This window comes from Hippocampus comes, unplaced genomic scaffold (genome assembly GCF_001891065.2).
Source record: "Hippocampus comes isolate QL1 unplaced genomic scaffold, H_comes_QL1_v1.1 scaffold14, whole genome shotgun sequence".
Classification (NCBI taxonomy): Eukaryota; Metazoa; Chordata; class Actinopteri; order Syngnathiformes; family Syngnathidae; genus Hippocampus; species Hippocampus comes.
In genome coordinates this window covers 878,935-900,217 of record NW_017805839.1, presented here as the reverse complement: position 1 = coordinate 900,217, position 21,283 = coordinate 878,935, and the positions used below count along the sequence as shown (strand labels likewise).

Sequence of the window (21,283 nt, the reverse complement as noted above, 5' to 3'; positions counted from 1 at the left end):
AAAAAAAACACTCTCCTGTCTCCTTCTGTATTTTTGTCATGAAGTTGATTGTAGTCAACTCAGCAGGGCTTACTGCAGGCGTGACCGCAGGTTGTCCTGCAGCATTTCTGCTCCTCTGGACATTGACCATCATGGTAGCAGTACTCTGCACACATGGGAGTTCCTTGGGGCAGAGCGCAACGGCCCGGCTTCACTGACATACCAAAACACAAAAGATTGCATGGTTACAAAGCAAAAAAGTACCAAACGGACCAATGCGGCCACGGGGCACTAAAAACTCTTAAGCTAACCTTTGTAAGGGACCGTGCACTCGTGTCCGCATCCGTTGGAGCAGCATTTCTCCTCATTGGGACAGTCACTGTCGTCATAGCAAAACTCGGCACACTGCCCATAGCCCCACTTTCGACGCGGACACACTCCTGGTTTATCTGAAAATCAGATCCCGAAATGAGCAGGTTTTAATGAAATGTTCTGTAAACCCCGCGTTGTTACAGCTACAGCGAAAGCGCCATATAAATAAATTGTACGGGAGGGTGTGTTCCAGAGTAGCACTTAAGTGTGATAAACTTTCATGATGGGAAAATCGTACTTAAAGAAGGAGGGACGCAGGCAGCTCCACAGTCAAAGACGCAACACTTGTGGTTCTCAGGGCAGTCTTGATCACACGCGCAGCCCTTGCGTGATGGCACCACTTTCAGAAGACGAGGGCATCGGCCCGCTTTCGGCCGAATCTCTGAGGAAAAAAATCAAAACAAGAAAATACTGAATTAGACGAGAGCGTAAACTCGAAACAGATGTTTTGAAATGAGTAAAAACGGCAAGGAAAATGATAAAGGTCTTACCTGTCAAATTGTTTCGGGAATTCTGAGTAAAAACAATCTTGAACTGCACAAATGCACCGAGCGCTATAACCAACGCACAAACTGTGTACTTATCCATACTTGGACAAGAATGTGCTCTTGTTTTCCCCCCGTTAGGACAAACACGACTTTCAGACTGGGGTCGCCCTGGAAGAGGATGCGCGGGGGACACACTGAACTGGTTGCCAGCCAATCACCGGGCACCCATAAACTAACAACCATCCGCAGTCAAACTCACACGAGGCACAATTTAGAATGTTCCATTAATTGACCTGCCATGCATTTTTTTGGAATGTGGAAGGAAAAGGCAGGGGGAGGGCATGCAAACGCCACAGAGGAGCCAGAGCTGGAATGGAACCCTGCACTTCTGCACTGTGAGGCCAATACGCTCACCAGTCAACACCCGGCCACACTTTCTCAACAGCTCCAGCTGTAACAAAGGGCTTTACAGACCATTTCACATAAAAAAAAAAAAATAATAAATAATACATGATAACATAAAACACAGACAACAATAGAATCGTAACTATTCCTGCATATACTGTACCTTGTTTGAAGCAGTTATAGATAAAAGAGGTGAGTCAGTCTTCATTCTCCAGTGGAGTAGAGACGTCATGAAAAATTATGTGTGGCCCCGTAGCAATCAGATTTAAGATCTTCCTACATATCCTGTTTAAGATAAATAGTAATCCTTTTCAGGATCGATTGGTTGGTCAGATCTAAATCCAGATCCCGATTAATCGTCTTATTTAGTTATTTACATCAAATTAGTTATAGTAACCACTAAAGAAAACTTATTCACGATTTTTTCAAGGTATTAAACGGGACATATATTTGGATAGCGCTTTGTCAAGAGCTGCAGCTGTACCAAAGCGCTTTACAGAGCACGTCACAAACGTCTGCTCCAAACTAAATTTGACATTACACAAGAATTATTGAGTCATAAAGTGAGCAAATTGTCTTCGAAAAATGTTGTGATTATAATCATTGCCAGATACCGTACAATTAAAACTTTTTGTTCAGTCTTAATCCTGTACAATCTCACCAAATGACTGCCAAACAGTTGCTTCGTCTCCAAAACAGAAAATAACGATTCATGTTTGTCGAATATTCCACTTTTCCACACACAAAATGGCGACTCATCAACGTCCAATTTGGTGCCTCAGGGGTTAATCAACATTTGCTCATCATTTTGGCTTAACAGAGCATTTCACATAAAATAACACAAACAATACAGCACAACATAAAACACGCACAATATAATCATAACTACATGTTTGCACTGTGGTTGAGAGAGGAAAGTTATTTCATTTGTGCTTTATGTTGCACATAGAGCATATTTGACAATAACAACTGACTTGATAACTATTCCTGCATACACCTTGTTTGAAGCAGTTACCGATAAAAGAGAGACTCAATATCCTTTCTCCACTGGATCATAACAATGTGCATGACGTCACACAGGTCGGCTCTTTGCTCATCATTTTGGCTTACAATTTTGATCAGGCTCTATTTTGAGGAAGCATTATTTTAGGTAGAAATAATGCTTTTTTAAAAGTGTTATTAAGTTAAAAAAAATTTAACTTTGTTAACATTTTTAACTACACCACGTTATATTTAGAGATGATTGTGCGCGATGGTTATGATGGGAAGAAACAATTACATTCGATAACATGAGTGAGTGCTGCCAGACGCATCGACATAATTGTTGGCCACGTGATGAGCGATGCCATTCCTGGCGTGTGGTCACTGGTCACACCTGCTCTTCAGAAAAACTCCGTGGGCCGCACCAAACACTTCAGTGATAATCACAACAGTATAGAAAACTGATTAAAGTCAGTTTAACAGATTCGTGGGAAGTTAACTTTGGCAAGCTATTAACTAGCTTTCAACCCCCCCCCCCACCCCCCACCATCACGTTTGTTTATTCAACAGTGTTGCAGACTGGATATGCATTTTTTAAAAATCGGACTAATTTTTCTCTTTGATGTTTAGGTCCTCTGTTGTCAATTCCCTTGTACCGAGCATTGTTGCCATGGATTCATCCTGTGAAGGACATGATAAATTAATTCCACTTCAAGGGTCTTTTGCTGTTGCACTTGTGTGAGATTTAATAACTGTGCACATGCATACATATGCATACCGGTACACCCGCGTGCACACACACGCACGCGCACGCGCACACACACACACACGAATGCCCTCTTTTTTCAACAGTTTAGTATTATATCCGGCATAATAATCCAGTATTATGCCGGATTTCTGACTCTACAAAGTCAGAAGTCGTGTCTGCCTCCGGCTTCCCCAGCAAAAAAGAATCCAGCTACTTTGCGCACCTCTACACAGAACCTCTGCTGGTCAACCTGCCCACACCAGACTTTAGCATGCCTTATAATGTCATCGGTCTGAACTGCATTGTAGGGGCTGTGGGTTATGGATCCCTCTTCAACCTGCTCACGCGCAATTTCCAGATAGGGGAGCCAAGGCCGGGAGTGGCCAAACGCATTGCCAACGTAATTCGGAAAATGCGGCGACATGCCCGCTCTACTCTGTTCCTTTAGTTAAAGCCACTGATAAATGAGCCCTATTCAGGGAGGAACTGATTGATTTTTATTTTGTATTTTATTTTTTTATATTTATTTGGAATACAAGTTTCCACGATTGTGTGTGTCACTTGAGGACATGTTAACACACTTGGATTGAAAATAGATGGAGGACAGGATCCTGTCGTGGTCAAGCATAAGCAAGCAGGTAAGCAGAATTTCTGAGCTCATTCCTGCCCAAGCCGAGATCACAACAGACCGTCTTTGCTGTCGTAGGGACAATTAAGTTTCTGCAAACATACACACACCTGTAATGTTTTCCAACCTTTATTTTAGCCAGGGCACATTTTGAAGGAAAATATTTTTGTCATGAAGTTGATTGTTGTCAACTCAGAGGGGCTGAGAACAGGCGAGACCACAGGCTGTCTGGCAGCATTTCTGGTCACCTGCACACTGACCGTCATGGAAGCAATTCTCTGCACACGTTCCTTGGTGCAGAGGGCAGCGGCCCGGCTTCACTGACACACCAAAACACAAAAGAGGGCAGGGTTACAGAGCAAAACATACCCAAGGGAGCAATGCGACCACAGGGTAGTGAAAAGTCACTTAAGCTAACCTTGGAAAGGTGGCATGCAATTGTATCCTGCACATCCGTTGCGGCAGCATTTCAACTCGTCGGAACAGTCTCTGTCATCAAAGCAGAGGAAGGCACAATACCCTAACTGCCCTGTCGTATCTGGACACACTCCTGGCTTATCTGAAAATCAGATCCTGAAATGAGCAGGTTTTAATGAAATGTTCTGTAAACCCGCGTTGTTACAGCTACAGCTGCTGTGTAAGCGCCACACAAATAAAATGTGTTGGACGGGTGTGTCGCAGAGAAGCACAAAAGTCTGATTGACTTCCAAAAGGGAAACAAGTTTGTAATTCGTACTGAAAGAAGGAGCGACGCAGACATCTTCACAGTCGAAGACGCAACACTTGTGGTCCCCAGGGCAGTCTTGGTCACTCACACATCCGCTTTTTGATGGTGCAAGTAAAGCACGACGGGAACATTCGCCTGGTTTTGGGTGAATCTCTGAGTGAAAGAACAAAACAAAACATCTTGAATCATCCAAGAGTGTCATGTTTTTAAATGGCAAAGAAAATGATCAAGAACTTACTGGGAGAATCCTGAGTAAAAACCGGATGAAATTGCACAAATGCACCGAGCGCGAAAACCAACGCACAAACAGCGTACTTGTCCATGCTTGTATGCGAATGTGCTCTTGATTCCCTCTGTTGGGACAAACACGACTTGCAGGTGTGTCGCCCTGAAGAGGATGCTGGGTCCTTGTGCCTGTACGATACAATCACATCCATCCGTTCATCCTTTTGATGATCAACTTGATCCTCAAGTGGGTTGCGGGGCATGCTGGAGCCTTCCCAGCTGCCTTCTGGCAGTAGGCGGGGGCCACCCTGAGCTGGCTGCCAGCCAACTGCAGGGCACACAGATACATACAACCATTGGCACACGCACACACACACACACCCCTAGGAACAATTTAGAGTTTTGGTTCACACATGCCTGCTCTAAAACAACGTGAAAAAATATCACTGCTTACAATCAGACAAAATGTCACAAAAAATAGCTACATTGAAATGATGATCGTGTCTCCATTTATTCACAAATTTATTTTTTCAATGTGAAATTCATCTGGGCCCATTGAGTTGCGCACAAAGTTTTTTTTTTCTGCTGTGTGAATGGCAACAAGTTGGTTCGCATGTCAATTGCACTTTCTGCCATCTGGTGGAAGAGCATTTTAATTGTTCAGCCTGTCACCAGACAAAAACACCACATTCTTCTTCTTCAATAAATAAATTCTGGACCAATTAAGTGAAATTGTCCAATTATTGGGAATCACTGCACGAGTGGATACATTGAGCACTTGGTCTTCATGTGCATTACTGCGACACAACGGAGTTTGTTTGCCTTGGCAAAATGGTTGATGCTTTATTTATTTGCAGTTATCCTTTTGTTTGCACTGCTGTTTAGTATGCATTTGTGAAAAGCAATACCGTCGTCTGGGACTCTCTACCAATCAAGCTCTCTTTTACTTTTTGCACTTATGGTGATATGTATTCAGCTTTTATTTGGCCAGGCAAGCTACATGCAAAGTACTGACTATGACTGCCCATTCATGGAGCGATAGCCTGACAGGAAGACGGCGGCAGTCGTTTGAGGGCTGCAACTAATCAGCTGAACTTTTTCAAAACATGCACAACAGACTTCACATTTTATTCAGTTGCTGTAACTTTTGTCTCATCCCATCAGGGGTTCCCACAGTGAGTCACTTGTATGATTTATTTGGCAAGTTTTGCACCAAATGTGCTTTCTGATGGAACTTTTCTCCCTCTTCTTGTTTTAATAAATAAACATTGAGTACCCATATGACATCTCTGGCAGCATCAATCAATTGTGAGACTTCTTGCACATAAAATAAGACTGTACACTGAAAGATTGTGTATATGCCAAGTCAAGTCAGCTTTATTATTTTTTTCATGTACTTATGTTGTACTTAATGAAGTGGATGTCCTGTGTATATATAAGGTCAACCAAAACATGACAGTATTTTCACTGCTGTCATCTTATTCTGTTTTTTGGAATTCATCTTTCCATTACATTAAAATTAAAAACAAAACACATGTATTGTGAGCGGCCTGCTTCTATTTTTTACCCACTTGCCATTTGAATTACGGTAATGCATCTTCCAGGTTGATTGCACATCCAAAATGTTGGCTTGCACACTTTGACCACACCACTAAGTTCTTAGTTCGCCAGATGTTAGACAGAAAAAAAAATCTCTTTCTTATTGTGCTACCTGTGTGAGAGGCAAAATATGTTTACAGTGATCAGATGACCATTTTTATGATGACCTGAGGAAAAGAGGGTCACATTTTGGAGAGTGCATCAATGTGGGAGCTGGATTACTTCTCTCTGACTGCCCTCATTTATGGACTAGACTGGACTGTACAAGCAAACTCCAATGGGGCAGACAAACACAAGAGGTCACCATGTAGAAGGGAGTTGCAGGGGAGATCAGCTGCAAATGGTTTCCTCTTCAAGTGTTTCATAAAGAGCAGGCTTCAGATAGCTGTGTGATTAATATGCTGATGTGCCCGTGTAATTGATGAAAAGCAGTGATCGCTGTGTTGAAGATGTTATGAGATGTGCTGGTCCAATGTGTAAAGCAGATACTATCACGTTGGAGTGTTGCAACATTCCTGTAAACATGTTTTCATTGATGGCATACTTCGGGAAGTAATCGTGCAACACATTTCTCATTTGTAGCACATTTATTTTTAAAAAATAGCAAACAGGAAATAATTTGAGCTAAATACCAAAATTTGTATGATCTGAATACTTTTGATGTACCCTGTAACCACGTTGAAGGAAAATGTATATTAAAAAAAAAACACTCTCCTGTCTCCTTCTGTATTTTTGTCATGAAGTTGATTGTAGTCAACTCAGCAGGGCTTACTGCAGGCGTGACCGCAGGTTGTCCTGCAGCATTTCTGCTCCTCTGGACATTGACCATCATGGTAGCAGTACTCTGCACACATGGGAGTTCCTTGGGGCAGAGCGCAACGGCCCGGCTTCACTGACATACCAAAACACAAAAGATTGCATGGTTACAAAGCAAAAAAGTACCAAACGGACCAATGCGGCCACGGGGCACTAAAAACTCTTAAGCTAACCTTTGTAAGGGACCGTGCACTCGTGTCCGCATCCGTTGGAGCAGCATTTCTCCTCATTGGGACAGTCACTGTCGTCATAGCAAAACTCGGCACACTGCCCATAGCCCCACTTTCGACGCGGACACACTCCTGGTTTATCTGAAAATCAGATCCCGAAATGAGCAGGTTTTAATGAAATGTTCTGTAAACCCCGCGTTGTTACAGCTACAGCGAAAGCGCCATATAAATAAATTGTACGGGAGGGTGTGTTCCAGAGTAGCACTTAAGTGTGATAAACTTCCATGATGGGAAAATCGTACTTAAAGAAGGAGGGACGCAGGCAGCTCCACAGTCAAAGACGCAACACTTGTGGTTCTCAGGGCAGTCTTGATCACACGCGCAGCCCTTGCGTGATGGCACCACTTTCAGAAGACGAGGGCATCGGCCCGCTTTCGGCCGAATCTCTGAGGAAAAAAATCAAAACAAGAAAATACTGAATTAGACGAGAGCGTAAACTCGAAACAGATGTTTTGAAATGAGTAAAAACGGCAAGGAAAATGATAAAGGTCTTACCTGTCAAATTGTTTCGGGAATTCTGAGTAAAAACAATCTTGAACTGCACAAATGCACCGAGCGCTATAACCAACGCACAAACTGTGTACTTATCCATACTTGGACAAGAATGTGCTCTTGTTTTCCCCCCGTTAGGACAAACACGACTTTCAGACTGGGGTCGCCCTGGAAGAGGATGCTGGGTCCCTGTGCCTGTACGATACAATCACATTCTGTCGGAATATGTTCTAAAAGCTATTTTTTTCTCATGAAATCATTAACTCTGTATGTGTGGCCCCGTAGCAATCAGATTTAAGATCTTCCTACATATCCTGTTTAAGATAAATAGTAATCCTTTTCAGGATCGATTGGTTGGTCAGATCTAAATCCAGATCCCGATTAATCGTCTTATTTAGTTATTTACATCAAATTAGTTATAGTAACCACTAAAGAAAACTTATTCACGATTTTTTCAAGGTATTAAACGGGACATATATTTGGATAGCGCTTTGTCAAGAGCTGCAGCTGTACCAAAGCGCTTTACAGAGCATTTCACATAAAATAACACAAACAATACAGCACAACATAAAACACGCACAATATAATCATAACTACATGTTTGCACTGTGGTTGAGAGAGGAAAGTTATTTCATTTGTGCTTTATGTTGCACATAGAGCATATTTGACAATAACAACTGACTTGATAACTATTCCTGCATACACCTTGTTTGAAGCAGTTACCGATAAAAGAGAGACTCAATATCCTTTCTCCACTGGATCATAACAATGTGCATGACGTCACACAGGTCGGCTCAATTATCGAGTCATAAAGTGAGCAAATTGTCTTCGTAAAATGTTGTGATGTCTTAAACCCATACAATCTAACCAAATGACTGTAAAACATTTGTTTTGCCTCCAAGAAATTCAGAAATTAAGGATGTATCTTTGTCGAATGTTCCACTTTTACACACGCAATATGGCAACTCATCAACGTCCAATTTGGTGCCTAAGGGGTTATCGTACATATTTCCGCGTCTGTGCGAAACACGTCACGTGTCCAAATAGGAACTTCCCTCCCCAATAGGGAACAAGAACACGAAAGCAGAAATATTAACTTAAGGTGGCGGTAATGCGCACGGACCCTGGTTGCCAACTATACCGGAAGAAAGAAGAAACACAATCGCAATGGAGAAGGAATATGTGCAAATATTGCTTCTGACTTTGCGAGCTTATATTGGAACCCGTCATCGACTTCTTCAGTTTCTCCGTGACATGCATCAACAGAGATTACGTAACAGGAAGAAGGTAAGTTTGATAGTATTGTTATGATGAACACTGCGACCTATTTTCCCGATCTCTCTCAAAGTCTCAAATCTTCATGTCCCCGTGAATCGTCAGTCCACAGCTGGTTAACGTGTGCGTTAATTAGGCCTCGTCTTTGTTTTAAAAGTGAACCATTAATATGATTTTTCGAGGGCTCAACCCTTCAAAAAAGGGAAGTCATGAACCATCATATCATTTGATTTGTCCAGCTCAACCATTATTGGGATACTTTTCGCAACATACAGAATTGTATTTAATTTGTCAATTTATTATGTTGCTGTTTCCCCCCCCAACAAATACTAAGGAACCTTAAAATGTGTTAAATAAACATTGCCGAATAAATCCTTTACGATGAAATCAAGTTACATTTTATTTGGATACTAATTAATTTTTTCTATTACGAATAAAATTTTAGCATTACTCTAATAATAAGGTTGTAAATCAATGCTTACGTTAGAGTTTACCCACATGAACATTATTCCAGCTCGTTTAACTGCTTTGCCAGTTGGTCAAGAAAAAAAACACAATAATAAATGGAACTTAATCTGTTATTTTATCATCAAGCGGGATGGACAATGTCTTTTTAATGGTGTCTCAGAATCACTTTATTACAGCTGCAGTTATTGTTTGTCTTGGGACAACTCGAATTTACAGGTGCTGTTGTGGCTCATATCAAGGCGAGCGCCACCTTCTGTGTGGATGCGTCCGCGTTCTCGGCACTGGTGGGACCACGTTGTTCCGGATTTCAGCCCTTCGCAGTTCCAGCAGAATTTCCATTTATCCAGGAAGACCTTTGAGTACATCTGCGGTCGGGTGAGACGTGCCATGGGGAGAAGGGACACAAATTTCCGTCCCTCGATCCCTTTTGAAAAGAGAGTCGCGATTGCCGTTTGGAAGCTCGCCAACGGCGGTGGCTACAAGACCATTAGTCGTCTCTTTGGGGTGGGCCTGAGCACCGTGTACTTGTGTGTGCGAGACTTCTGCATCGCGGTCACTAAGCTACTCCTTCCCATCCACATCAGATGCCCCGATGCTGACAAATTGGTGGAGATGTCCACCTTGTTTCACGGCATTTGGGGAACACCACAATGTGTGGGTGTACTCGGTGCTTGCCACATTCTCATAGCGATTCCGAATGAGAACCCCCAACACTACAGAAACCAGAAAGGCGGATACTCTGTCATTCTCCAAACGGTTGTGGATGGAAAAGGACACTTTTGGGACATATGTGTTGACTCTCCGGGGAGTGCGTGTGACGCCGCAGTGCTACAGCAGTCACCGTTGTGGGAGCTTCTAAGCGACGGGCAATTGTTGGGTCAAAACAAAGTCGACATCTCGGGCCGTGATGTTGGCCATTACCTCATTGGTGGCCCATCGTACCCCGCGGAGGAGTGGCTCATGACACCCTTCTGCGACACGGAAGACCTGACTCCGCAGCATTTCAACTCGTCGGAACAGTCTCTGTCATCAAAGCAGAGGAAGGCACAATACCCTAACTGCCCTGTCGTATCTGGACACACTCCTGGCTTATCTGAAAATCAGATCCTACTCCGGAACAAGTCGCCTACAACTCCCGACTGAACCGTGCGAGGTCCATTTTAGAAGCAGCCCTCGGGAGATTGAAAGGTCGATGGAGATGCCTCACGAAGAAACTGGACTGCAAAGTGGAGCTCGCCAGGGAAATGGCTGTTGCCTGCTGTGTACTGCATAACATTTGTGAAGAACATGGTGACGATTTCCAGGAGGCGCAGCCTGAAAGTCCACCTGGTCAGACTTCCCCTATGGACTGTACCGCACAAGGGCCTGGTATTAGAACCGCATTGCTGCAGTACTTTAGCGGGGACAATCAGTGAATGTCATCCATCCATCCATTTTACATGCCGCATAAACCAGCGCCTCTCCTGAAGGAACACTACTTGCCGGGCCCGTCGCCAAAGCATCACAGGATGCACAGATGACTCACAAAAATGTAAGGATCTTAGGCTTTCGCGTGAAATTTCGGGATGAACCTAAAATGCACTCTACCCTTACCAGCGGAACTTATTTGGACCATGTCTGAACTTTGAAATCTGAAATGTCCAGCTGTTCAGTGCTTCGGTTGTTTTTGCACAACATTCCTCTCGCAAGGAACTAACTAAATGTCAAAATTCACAGTATGCGTTTGGTTATTTATTTATGTATGTCATTTCCGAGGAGATCCACTTCTATACCTTTATTGATGAGACTCGATAAGCTCAGTTAGCCGCCACCTTTCTGAGAACATCCTTGAGTACTGTTCAATCGCTCGGTGTCAAAATGTGTACAGCGTGATGGGAGCTGTTTGAATGCCAATTCTGATTGAATCAGGATATTTTAGTCATCCATTCATGAATCGAACTCCTATTTTGAAATTTGCCATTGTATGATGGCTATTTAAAATGTATACTGTGAAGGAAGATCAACCTAAAAATATCATCTAAAGGTGTGGCAGGCCGCCGTGCATCATGGCCCACAACTGCAAACTATCATTTCGAACATCTTGTTAAATGTCTTTGATAGTGTCACGTAAAACAGGAGTGAATGATTTTATCGTGTGTCAGCCACGTGTCCACAGAGGTTTTTCTTAAACTATGGCACAGGCCCCTTGAGGTACTTGTTCAAATGGCGTTTCTGGTTACTGTACCAAATGTGATGACATGTCATGGTTTCTCCCTCCTGTGTTGTCATTTTAACATCAGGGTTGATTACGCAGCTCAGATTAATTTAAAAGCACACATTTTTAATAAAAAGTTTTAAAACCACAGTGTCATATTCGTAATTGATGACAAAGTAGAATCACCTCAAAATTCTACACCTGGTGATAGTCTCCACTCCTGTTTTTAATATTCTAACCAACCTATTTAGATAAATGACACATGATGGAATACAGATGTATGCCCCATTAGATTTGTTCAAGTGTACTTAATGAATTATCTTGTCAATGTGCCCTGAAGAAGAAAGTCCATCAATAAAAATCTACAGCAAGTCTTGTTGATCTTCCATCCCGCTTGTCCTCACTATGTCGGGCTGAAGTCGACAACATTCACCATCACTCGACAAGAATATTTTTGGAATGTGGGAAGAAACCCAAGAACGCAAACGTCACACGAGACGGCCGGAGCAGCCTCACGAACGTGCTCATCACTTTTATACCAAACGTACTGTTTTGGGAACACTTGGAGGGATAAAATAGAGCGTAATGGACGTCATTACATGGTGGGGTATACCTAATGAAGCGTCCGTTTTGTGTGAGTATATTCTCATCACCAACCGACAGAGGGCGCTGTCGTATCATTGCATGATGCCGACCTGCAATAGAAAAGGTCCCACTTAAAGCCATTGGAGGCTGCCTCACCTTCAATATCAGTTCACTTGCATAATTTCGATACGTTTTCCACTTCTTTTCATTTCAGTTTCATAAATAAGCGCAAATAAATAAAAGTCACATTTTTAAATAGCCAGTTTGTTTTAATCGGCCTCACAGTGCAGGAGTGCACGGTTAGATTCCGGCTCCGGCCTTCCTGTGCAGAATTTGCATGTTCTCCCCATGCCTGCGTAGGTTTTCTCTGGGTACTCCGGTTTCCTCCCACATTCCAAAAAAAAAAAAAAAAACATGCATGGCAGGCTGATTGAAAACTCCAAATTGTCCCTAGGTGTGAGGGTGAGCGCGGACGGTTGTTCATAAATGTGTGCCCTGCGATTGGGTGGCACCCCCCGCGACCCTTGAGAGAGGAAGCGGATTACAAACTGGATGGATGGATGAACTACTGTAAATAAAAACAAAGTCAATGGCGTGTGTCATGTCATTACTAGCACGGTCAAATTAATTTCTTACTTTTGTTTTTCACCTTGTGACATCATCTCTCAGCATTCACATGCAACCAGCAAAATCATTCAAAAAAAACATTTTTTTTTTTTTTTGTGGAATTAGACATGCATGCAGTTGCGGATCTTTTGTGCCATGAACATTAGACTGCTTCTCCCCAACCTTGAACAGCGCAGCTTTATGATTGTGTGTGTCACTTGAGGACATGTTAACACACTTGGATTGAAAATAGATGGAGGACAGGATCCTGTCGTGGTCAAGCATAAGCAAGCAGGTAAGCAGAATTTCTGAGCTCATTCCTGCCCAAGCCGAGATCACAACAGACCGTCTTTGCTGTCGTAGGGACAATTAAGTTTCTGCAAACATACACACACCTGTAATGTTTTCCAACCTTTATTTTAGCCAGGGCACATTTTGAAGGAAAATATTTTTGTCATGAAGTTGATTGTTGTCAACTCAGAGGGGCTGAGAACAGGCGAGACCACAGGCTGTCTGGCAGCATTTCTGGTCACCTGCACACTGACCGTCATGGAAGCAATTCTCTGCACACGTTCCTTGGTGCAGAGGGCAGCGGCCCGGCTTCACTGACACACCAAAACACAAAAGAGGGCAGGGTTACAGAGCAAAACATACCCAAGGGAGCAATGCGACCACAGGGTAGTGAAAAGTCACTTAAGCTAACCTTGGAAAGGTGGCATGCAATTGTATCCTGCACATCCGTTGCGGCAGCATTTCAACTCGTCGGAACAGTCTCTGTCATCAAAGCAGAGGAAGGCACAATACCCTAACTGCCCTGTCGTATCTGGACACACTCCTGGCTTATCTGAAAATCAGATCCTGAAATGAGCAGGTTTTAATGAAATGTTCTGTAAACCCGCGTTGTTACAGCTACAGCTGCTGTGTAAGCGCCACACAAATAAAATGTGTTGGACGGGTGTGTCGCAGAGAAGCACAAAAGTCTGATTGACTTCCAAAAGGGAAACAAGTTTGTAATTCGTACTGAAAGAAGGAGCGACGCAGACATCTTCACAGTCGAAGACGCAACACTTGTGGTCCCCAGGGCAGTCTTGGTCACTCACACATCCCCTTTTTGATGGTGCAAGTAAAGCACGACGGGAACATTCGCCTGGTTTTGGGTGAATCTCTGAGTGAAAGAACAAAACAAAACATCTTGAATCATCCAAGAGTGTCATGTTTTTAAATGGCAAAGAAAATGATCAAGAACTTACTGGGAGAATCCTGAGTAAAAACCGGATGAAATTGCACAAATGCACCGAGCGCGAAAACCAACGCACAAACAGCGTACTTGTCCATGCTTGTATGCGAATGTGCTCTTGATTCCCTCTGTTGGGACAAACACGACTTGCAGGTGTGTCGCCCTGAAGAGGATGCTATTTGGACCATGTCTGAACTTTGAAATCTGAAATGTCCAGCTGTTCAGTGCTTCGGTTGTTTTTGCACAACATTCCTCTCGCAAGGAACTAACTAAATGTCAAAATTCACAGTATGCGTTTGGTTATTTATTTATGTATGTCATTTCCGAGGAGATCCACTTCTATACCTTTATTGATGAGACTCGATAAGCTCAGTTAGCCGCCACCTTTCTGAGAACATCCTTGAGTACTGTTCAATCGCTCGGTGTCAAAATGTGTACAGCGTGATGGGAGCTGTTTGAATGCCAATTCTGATTGAATCAGGATATTTTAGTCATCCATTCATGAATCGAACTCCTATTTTGAAATTTGCCATTGTATGATGGCTATTTAAAATGTATACTGTGAAGGAAGATCAACCTAAAAATATCATCTAAAGGTGTGGCAGGCCGCCGTGCATCATGGCCCACAACTGCAAACTATCATTTCGAACATCTTGTTAAATGTCTTTGATAGTGTCACGTAAAACAGGAGTGAATGATTTTATCGTGTGTCAGCCACGTGTCCACAGAGGTTTTTCTTAAACTATGGCACAGGCCCCTTGAGGTACTTGTTCAAATGGCGTTTCTGGTTACTGTACCAAATGTGATGACATGTCATGGTTTCTCCCTCCTGTGTTGTCATTTTAACATCAGGGTTGATTACGCAGCTCAGATTAATTTAAAAGCACACATTTTTAATAAAAAGTTTTAAAACCACAGTGTCATATTCGTAATTGATGACAAAGTAGAATCACCTCAAAATTTTACACCTGGTGATAGTCTCCACTCCTGTTTTTAATATTCTAACCAACCTATTTAGATAAATGACACATGATTGAATACAGATGTATGCCCCATTAGATTTGTTCAAGTGTACTTAATGAATTATCTTGTCAATGTGCCCTGAAGAAGAAAGTCCATCAATAAAAATCTACAGCAAGTCTTGTTGATCTTCCATCCCGCTTGTCCTCACTATGTCGGGCTGAAGTCGACAACATTCACCATCACTCAACAAGAATATTTTTGGAATGTGGGAAGAAACCCAAGAACGCAAACGTCACACGAGACGGCCGGAGCAGCCTCACGAACGTGCTCATCACTTTTATACCAAACGTACTGTTTTGGGAACACTTGGAGGGATAAAATAGAGCGTAATGGACGTCATTACATGGTGGGGTATACCTAATGAAGCGTCCGTTTTGTGTGAGTATATTCTCATCACCAACCGACAGAGGGCGCTGTCGTATCATTGCATGATGCCGACCTGCAATAGAAAAGGTCCCACTTAAAGCCATTGGAGGCTGCCTCACCTTCAATATCAGTTCACTTGCATAATTTCGATACGTTTTCCACTTCTTTTCATTTCAGTTTCATAAATAAGCGGAAATAAATAAAAGTCACATTTTTAAAGAGCCAGTTTGTTTTAATCGGCCTCACAGTGCAGGAGTGCACGGTTAGATTCCGGCTTCGGCCTTCCTGTGCAGAATTGTCATGTTCTCCCCATGCCTGCGTAGGTTTTCTCTGGGTACTCCGGTTTCCTCCCACATTCCAAAAAAAAAACATGCATGGCAGGTTAATGGAGCACTCTAAATTGTTCCTAGGTGTAAGTGTGAATGTGAATGGTTGTTCGTCTCTATGTGCCCTGCAATTGGTTGGCAACCAGTTCAGGATGTCCCCCGCCTACTGCCCGAAGACAGCTGGGATCGGCTCTGGCAAGGCCGTGACCCTTGTGAGGATAAGCAGATTAGAAAATGGACGGATGGATGTTTCAAAGGATCAGTATCTGATAACTGCAGTGACGTATTTTCCTGAAACACATCTGCATCATCTTCCATAGATGCCGCTGCAATGTATCTATGCAAATCTATTCTGGCTGGATTTGAATTGATTGACAGGTACACCCAAACCATCAAACACACTCAGTCTACTCGGTTATTATGCTCGGTGCAGTGAGCAGACAAGTAACATTAACCCCAGGGGAGTAAAGGCCATGCAATTTGGATGTCTAAATGCACTGCTTCTTGCAAGCTCAGAGCTCAGTAGCCAGCCTGGGCTTTTTTTGGTAAAGTTTTATTTATTTATTTTAACCTAATCACATTTATTATAATATAGTTGACTCTTCCAAGGTGTCTTATGTACAATTCCGATGATTGAATACGACATCATAATTTAATGGTTTTGAGGTCTTTATATGTGGTTTTCTTTTGTGCACTCATCACACAGAATCTTTGGAATGTATCATTTGTGCTCCCTCCCTTCAACCTTTTCTACCCCCCCCCTCTCTCTCTCCCCCTCCAGCACCTCCCATGTCCTTGGGAATTCAATTATGGAAAAGTGTAGCTGGAAACCTTTCCTCTATGTATTCATATAAGGAGGCTTGGCTCGTGGGTGATATTGTATGTCCTTGAAATGATGTAGATGCTATCAGTTTCAGTGGCTGGCTGTCAACGTTGCATATGGGAATGAAGTAGAGAAGGGCAGTTTAGACTGTAAGTGGGGAAAAAAAATAGTTCTCAAATTTTTATTGATCCGGATCTGAAACTTGCAATTAAGCCGAAGATATGGTTGGAAAACACTTGCGTAATGGATCATAGAAAGTATAGTCCAGTTAGCTTCATGTTATTGTGACTATCACACCTCAAATTGCGTGCACTGTAGACACGGTATCTGTAAAGCTAAAGTCTCGAGTCTGGAACAGTTTTTCGACCCACAAAATGACTAAAACTGACAATAACAAGGCATGTATGAAACTGGCCTTGCCAAAAAAAGATCATACCCTAAACTTCATATCTTGCTGCACATCCTTTTGGGGCAAGCGCTACAATCAGGCGATTTCTGTCACTCTCATGTGAGACTTGTGCACCTGTCGACAGCTATTTTGGCAAACTGCTCCTGACAGCATGTTTAAGCTCCTCCCACAAATGTTGAATATGATTTATATCACAAATCTTTGGAATAGTCCATTGTGTTGCTCTTAAACTGTTCTTGGCTCTTTTGGGGTCCCAGTGCCATGTCAATCTTGAGATGATGTTATTTGTTTAAAGCTACCCGGTGGCGGATGCAGCAAAGTAGCCCAGAACAGGACCGAGCCTCCTTTGTGTGTCAGGGTAGGTAAGGTGCTCTTTTTCTTCGGATTCTTCATATTTACGTCTGCAAACACAGAGCTTCTGTGACTTGTCAAAAGCTCCAGTTTGTTTTTCTCTTTGTTGTTTCAGTCCAATCACTTTCAAGTTATTCCAGTGACCACTGTGGCTTTTTCTTTCGGGGAAGGGTACCAAGAATTGCGTGTTTGTGTTCCTATTGTAGCCTTAAAAAAATCATTCTTGTGAATGGTTGATAGACATTCATTCTAAAGTCGAATTACTAACCAGACAAATGGGCATAATTCAGTGACTCATGCTGCTACTGTGTCCACAGTGACCCCCCCCCTCCAAAAGAGTCTGAACTCCAACCTTTGACCTTAGCACCCCCCCCCCCCTCCTTCCTCGGGCTGCTTGACTCAATCATGTATTACGTTGTGCATTAACCGGCCGTTGACCTCTGCATGCTAAACCCGAATGCCAAATCATCTCCACCCTTAGCAATCGCACCGCTGATTCTGTTATCCACTCTAGCTTCGGGCTTCAAAAGTGTCTCAAATGACTTGTCTTATCTAAATCACCCAAATGGTAGCTGACAGAGAGATAGAGAATTGCTATATTTTCATTTTGTAACTTTATTTAAAAAGGCTCCTCTTGCCGCCTGACATTGGGAACCTCTCCATTTGTCACTGAAACGTTTTTGCCATGATGACCAATAAGCTTGACCGTTGCCCCCCACCAATATGTCGACTCACCCCGCTAATACAGAGAGTAATGGTCATCGGGCGATAATTTTTTTCAAAGTCAAGATAATGCTAATGCTTTTAATGATGAAGCATGCACCGAAATCCCTCCCCATCATCCAATTGTCTCCCGTGGTGGCGAGGCTGGCCTTGTCGCCCCGTGGGAGATCCGTGATGTATTCAGCCAGCCAGGCCTTGGGAGCAAAATGAAAACAAATGTAGTGTAATAAAAGAGAGAAGATGAAGTGATTCTGTGATGATGCTTTCCACCGCTGTTATAAATCAGAAAATAGAAGCGGAGCGAGTCATTTATGCTTCCACCTTCACACGATATACACAAATAAAGAAGGAATACGGCATACATGCACACATTTAGTGTTCTTCTGTGACTACGGCAACTGCATTAATTGCAAAGATTATTCACCTTGGCGTTTGGAGTTGACATGGTTGGATATGTCATACTGCTTATCCGGAGCCTTTCCCATCTGCCAAAGGGTGAGGGGTGGGATAGTGGGAAGTGTGTGGGGTCGATCAGAGAGCTGACCTATGGAGAATGCCAACCCTACACACTAGGAGCAGTCAAACTCCCCCCCCTCCCCCCACCCTCCTTTTTCCTTTGCTTGAAGCGATGGCGTTGCTGGGGCAAGCCTCCTATCTCCTATTAGAATGTTATATAGATTATTATACACAGCACTTGTCATATTATCCAGAACTGATAAAGCTGCACTCGCACAAGAGAATAAGCTCTAACTCCACCGAAAGCTGTTGGGTCTTTTCATTTTCATGACCATTCGCCAAACCCCATGCAAACAGATTGCACCAACTCAAATGATCATTCTCAATAATTATTTACAATTTGCAAGAAAACGAATTGAATACTTTTGAAGTGACCAAGACAGTCGCCTGATCTTGATTCAGTCAGCGAAGACTGTAAAAACTGCAAACAAGAAGCAAGTGAAGATCACTCCCCAAAAAAAATTGTTACTGTTGCTTTAATTCCTCCTGTGGTCAACGTGATATATTTGCGAGTACAATTCACTCACACATCTTAACTGTTTGATTTCGAATCTATTATTGTTTGTATTGTTTCGTTCTTTGAGTTCATTAGTCTTATTTGTTTTTATCCACACCCCTTGTGATGGTCTATCTCCAAAAGGCGGGGCGCACATTTGCAAATACAGTACAGTCGAGTCAAGACAGTACCAGAGAAGCACGAAGCTGTCATCCTGCTCTTCACCCGCAGGAGTCGCTGTGGTGCCGATGTAAGACTTGTACTCCATCGGGGGGGGGGGAAAGCTGCAGTCCCGATGCTAGTCATTGTGCAATTGTGACAACTTTCATTATACAGGAAATAAAACATCTACAGTGCTTAACATATCTATCAAGCCACATGTCATCGTTTGTCTCAGAGACCAGCCAAGCGTCATGAATTGCTTTACTGTGGACGCTCTCATCTTTTCCGTGAGCTCTCAAAAGTTTTCGCATTTTCAACAGTAGTGATACATTTCCAAAATGTATTTACTTAGTTTCCTAGTCAAAACCGAGCCTCTGAGAAGTCAGAAATAACCCAATTGTAACATTCAACCACTAAAACGGAATATTCTGCCATGCCATGCACATGAATGACATCATGTAGACATTTAAAAAAAAATCAAGCTTGTGCCCCCCCCTTTTTTTTTGCAGCACAACAGTAAAACTGAAAACGTACCCTTAAGAATGACATTTTAGCATTGAAAATATCAATTTGGTGAAAAAGCCTAGACCAGTACTGTATACTAACTTACAGCCCACAACCCCCCCAAAAAAGAAACTGTAGCACTGTATGTCTGACTCATTGCGAATTATCTTGGCCCAGATTTTGCCCAGATAAATTCAGATTTAAAGAGAGAACAACTGGGACTGATTAAGAAGAGGGAAATGCATCCTCCTCTTCATAGTGTGTTTAGATTTTAGAATCAATACCAAAGTGAGGAGTGATTTCTTTCCCCTGCTGTATTAGCGCCACATCCAAAGCCTCCCCTGCCCTCTTTTTACACCTGTAAACTTTGAAGGCGGACTTTAGACGTTCTCTGCTTATTTTCTACACATAAAGAATAATAAACAGAAAATGCAATAAATAATTGATGCCTAATAAGTTGACAGAGAGCACAGCAAGGCTCTTTTTTTGGGGGGGGCAGGAAGAGAGGAAGCATCCTGAGTTGTTTATTTCCTCCTTTGCCTTCCTTTCTTTCTTTTCATGTCCTTCTCATTTTACGAGCCATGAGTCAACACAGCACACGCAAATGATATTTCGACACACAGCGCCATGAATAATGCATTTGAATTTACTTTTATGCCAGAGTTAGACCCCTCTCAGCAGCCGTTCTCTCCATCTACCTTCCCTCCTCATAGTCCCTTCCCCCTTTTATTCTTACCCCACCCTCCTCCTCCAAACCTCCTCCCCGTCCTCCTCTCTTCACTTTTCATCCTCATCAGAGCTCAACCTCATTTCTCTTTTCCATAACCCTCCCTTCCCTTCCTCACTTCTCCTCTCCGTCTTTCGCCTCAACCATCATGGCAGAGAGGAAGCAGTATACAGGATAAGACTCAAGTGTTCCAATATTTCTTATCAAGGTCCTGCTCAGGTGGCTGCTCACTGACACATTTTATAATCATGACTCCAGGAATTGGTGCGCATCACCGATGGACTTGATTTACAATAGATGATTGGACTCCGATATATATGTGAAAGGTAGAAATGGGCTGAAAAGAGTCTTTCACCTTTAACTTTGCATTTAACGATGCTGCTGCTGCTGCTGCAGGTTTTATGTTTTCATGTATTTAAAACACATTTCTACAACAACGGGACAATGAAGTAATTGCGACACTGATGACGACAACATTGAATTGATTCAGTGTCTGAATTTATCGGCTATGACTTTATCTGCTCGAAGAAAGTTATCAACAGCCACCAACAAAGTACAACAACAGCATAATTGCATGTTTATCCACATGGGAAAGAATGGGGTCTGGGATCAAACTCAACTTTATTTATAGAGCGCTTCCATCCATGCATCCATTTTCTAATCCGCTTACCCTCACAAGGGTCGCGGGCGTGCTGGAGCCTATCCCAGCTGTCTTCGGGCAGTAGGCGGGGGACACCCTGAACCGGTTGCCAGCCAATCGCAGGGCACACAGAGATGAACAACCATGCGAACGCCACACATG

At 42.9% G+C, this 21,283-nt stretch overlaps 7 protein-coding genes and 1 long non-coding RNA gene across 9 annotated transcripts in view; 2 read left to right on the top strand and 6 right to left on the bottom strand.

The window, feature by feature from the left end:
• LOC109526595 (whey acidic protein-like) lies at positions 1-976 on the bottom strand. The gene is made up of 4 exons (XM_019887962.1): positions 843-976; positions 590-733; positions 291-428; positions 1-193 (listed from the first exon to the last, which is right to left on the bottom strand). Exons 1-4 carry the CDS (start codon positions 937-939, stop codon positions 60-62), a joined length of 513 nt encoding a protein of 170 aa, XP_019743521.1. The 5' UTR covers positions 940-976; the 3' UTR covers positions 1-59.
• LOC109526574 (WAP four-disulfide core domain protein 3-like) overlaps positions 1-1,011 on the bottom strand; it is a 22,298-nt gene extending 21,287 nt beyond the window's left edge. The window contains exon 1 of the mRNA XM_019887917.1: positions 954-1,011. The gene's annotated coding sequence lies outside the window, so the exon portion shown is untranslated. The remainder of the gene's footprint in view (positions 1-953) is intronic.
• Positions 1-3,935, top strand: part of pigt (phosphatidylinositol glycan anchor biosynthesis, class T) — a 51,305-nt gene extending 47,370 nt beyond the window's left edge. The window contains exon 12 of the mRNA XM_019887936.1: positions 3,409-3,935. The gene's annotated coding sequence lies outside the window, so the exon portion shown is untranslated. The remainder of the gene's footprint in view (positions 1-3,408) is intronic.
• LOC109526593 (whey acidic protein-like) lies at positions 3,718-4,858 on the bottom strand. Its single transcript, XM_019887959.1, has 4 exons — positions 4,567-4,858; positions 4,338-4,481; positions 4,020-4,160; positions 3,718-3,921 (listed from the first exon to the last, which is right to left on the bottom strand). The coding sequence occupies exons 1-4, from the start codon at positions 4,814-4,816 to the stop codon at positions 3,794-3,796; spliced, it is 663 nt and encodes a 220-aa protein (XP_019743518.1). The 5' UTR covers positions 4,817-4,858; the 3' UTR covers positions 3,718-3,793.
• A 1,993-nt stretch (positions 4,859-6,851) lies between these two features.
• Positions 6,852-7,879, bottom strand: LOC109526596 (whey acidic protein-like). Its single transcript, XM_019887963.1, has 4 exons — positions 7,694-7,879; positions 7,441-7,584; positions 7,142-7,279; positions 6,852-7,044 (listed from the first exon to the last, which is right to left on the bottom strand). The coding sequence occupies exons 1-4, from the start codon at positions 7,788-7,790 to the stop codon at positions 6,911-6,913; spliced, it is 513 nt and encodes a 170-aa protein (XP_019743522.1). The 5' UTR covers positions 7,791-7,879; the 3' UTR covers positions 6,852-6,910.
• An 826-nt stretch (positions 7,880-8,705) lies between these two features.
• Positions 8,706-21,283, top strand: part of LOC109526580 (TOX high mobility group box family member 2-like) — a 134,737-nt gene continuing 122,159 nt past the window's right edge. Inside the window, exons 1-3 of one of the 2 annotated variants that reach the window (XM_019887940.1) lie at positions 8,706-8,977; positions 9,650-10,433; positions 10,553-12,015. In XM_019887940.1, the coding sequence (XP_019743499.1) occupies positions 8,858-8,977; positions 9,650-10,433; positions 10,553-10,848 (1,200 nt within the window). In that variant the 5' untranslated portion in view covers positions 8,706-8,857 and the 3' untranslated portion in view covers positions 10,849-12,015. Of the gene's footprint in view, positions 8,978-9,649; positions 10,434-10,552; positions 12,016-21,283 lie in introns of those variants that run through there. The other variant, XM_019887939.1, reaches the window with a different exon arrangement.
• LOC109526597 (whey acidic protein-like) lies at positions 13,220-14,226 on the bottom strand. The gene is made up of 4 exons (XM_019887964.1): positions 14,069-14,226; positions 13,840-13,983; positions 13,522-13,662; positions 13,220-13,423 (listed from the first exon to the last, which is right to left on the bottom strand). Exons 1-4 carry the CDS (start codon positions 14,151-14,153, stop codon positions 13,296-13,298), a joined length of 498 nt encoding a protein of 165 aa, XP_019743523.1. The 5' UTR covers positions 14,154-14,226; the 3' UTR covers positions 13,220-13,295.
• On the bottom strand, positions 14,309-14,598 carry LOC109526605 (uncharacterized). The gene is made up of 2 exons (XR_002170375.1): positions 14,440-14,598; positions 14,309-14,394 (listed from the first exon to the last, which is right to left on the bottom strand). It is a non-coding gene; the product is annotated as an uncharacterized LOC109526605 (long non-coding RNA).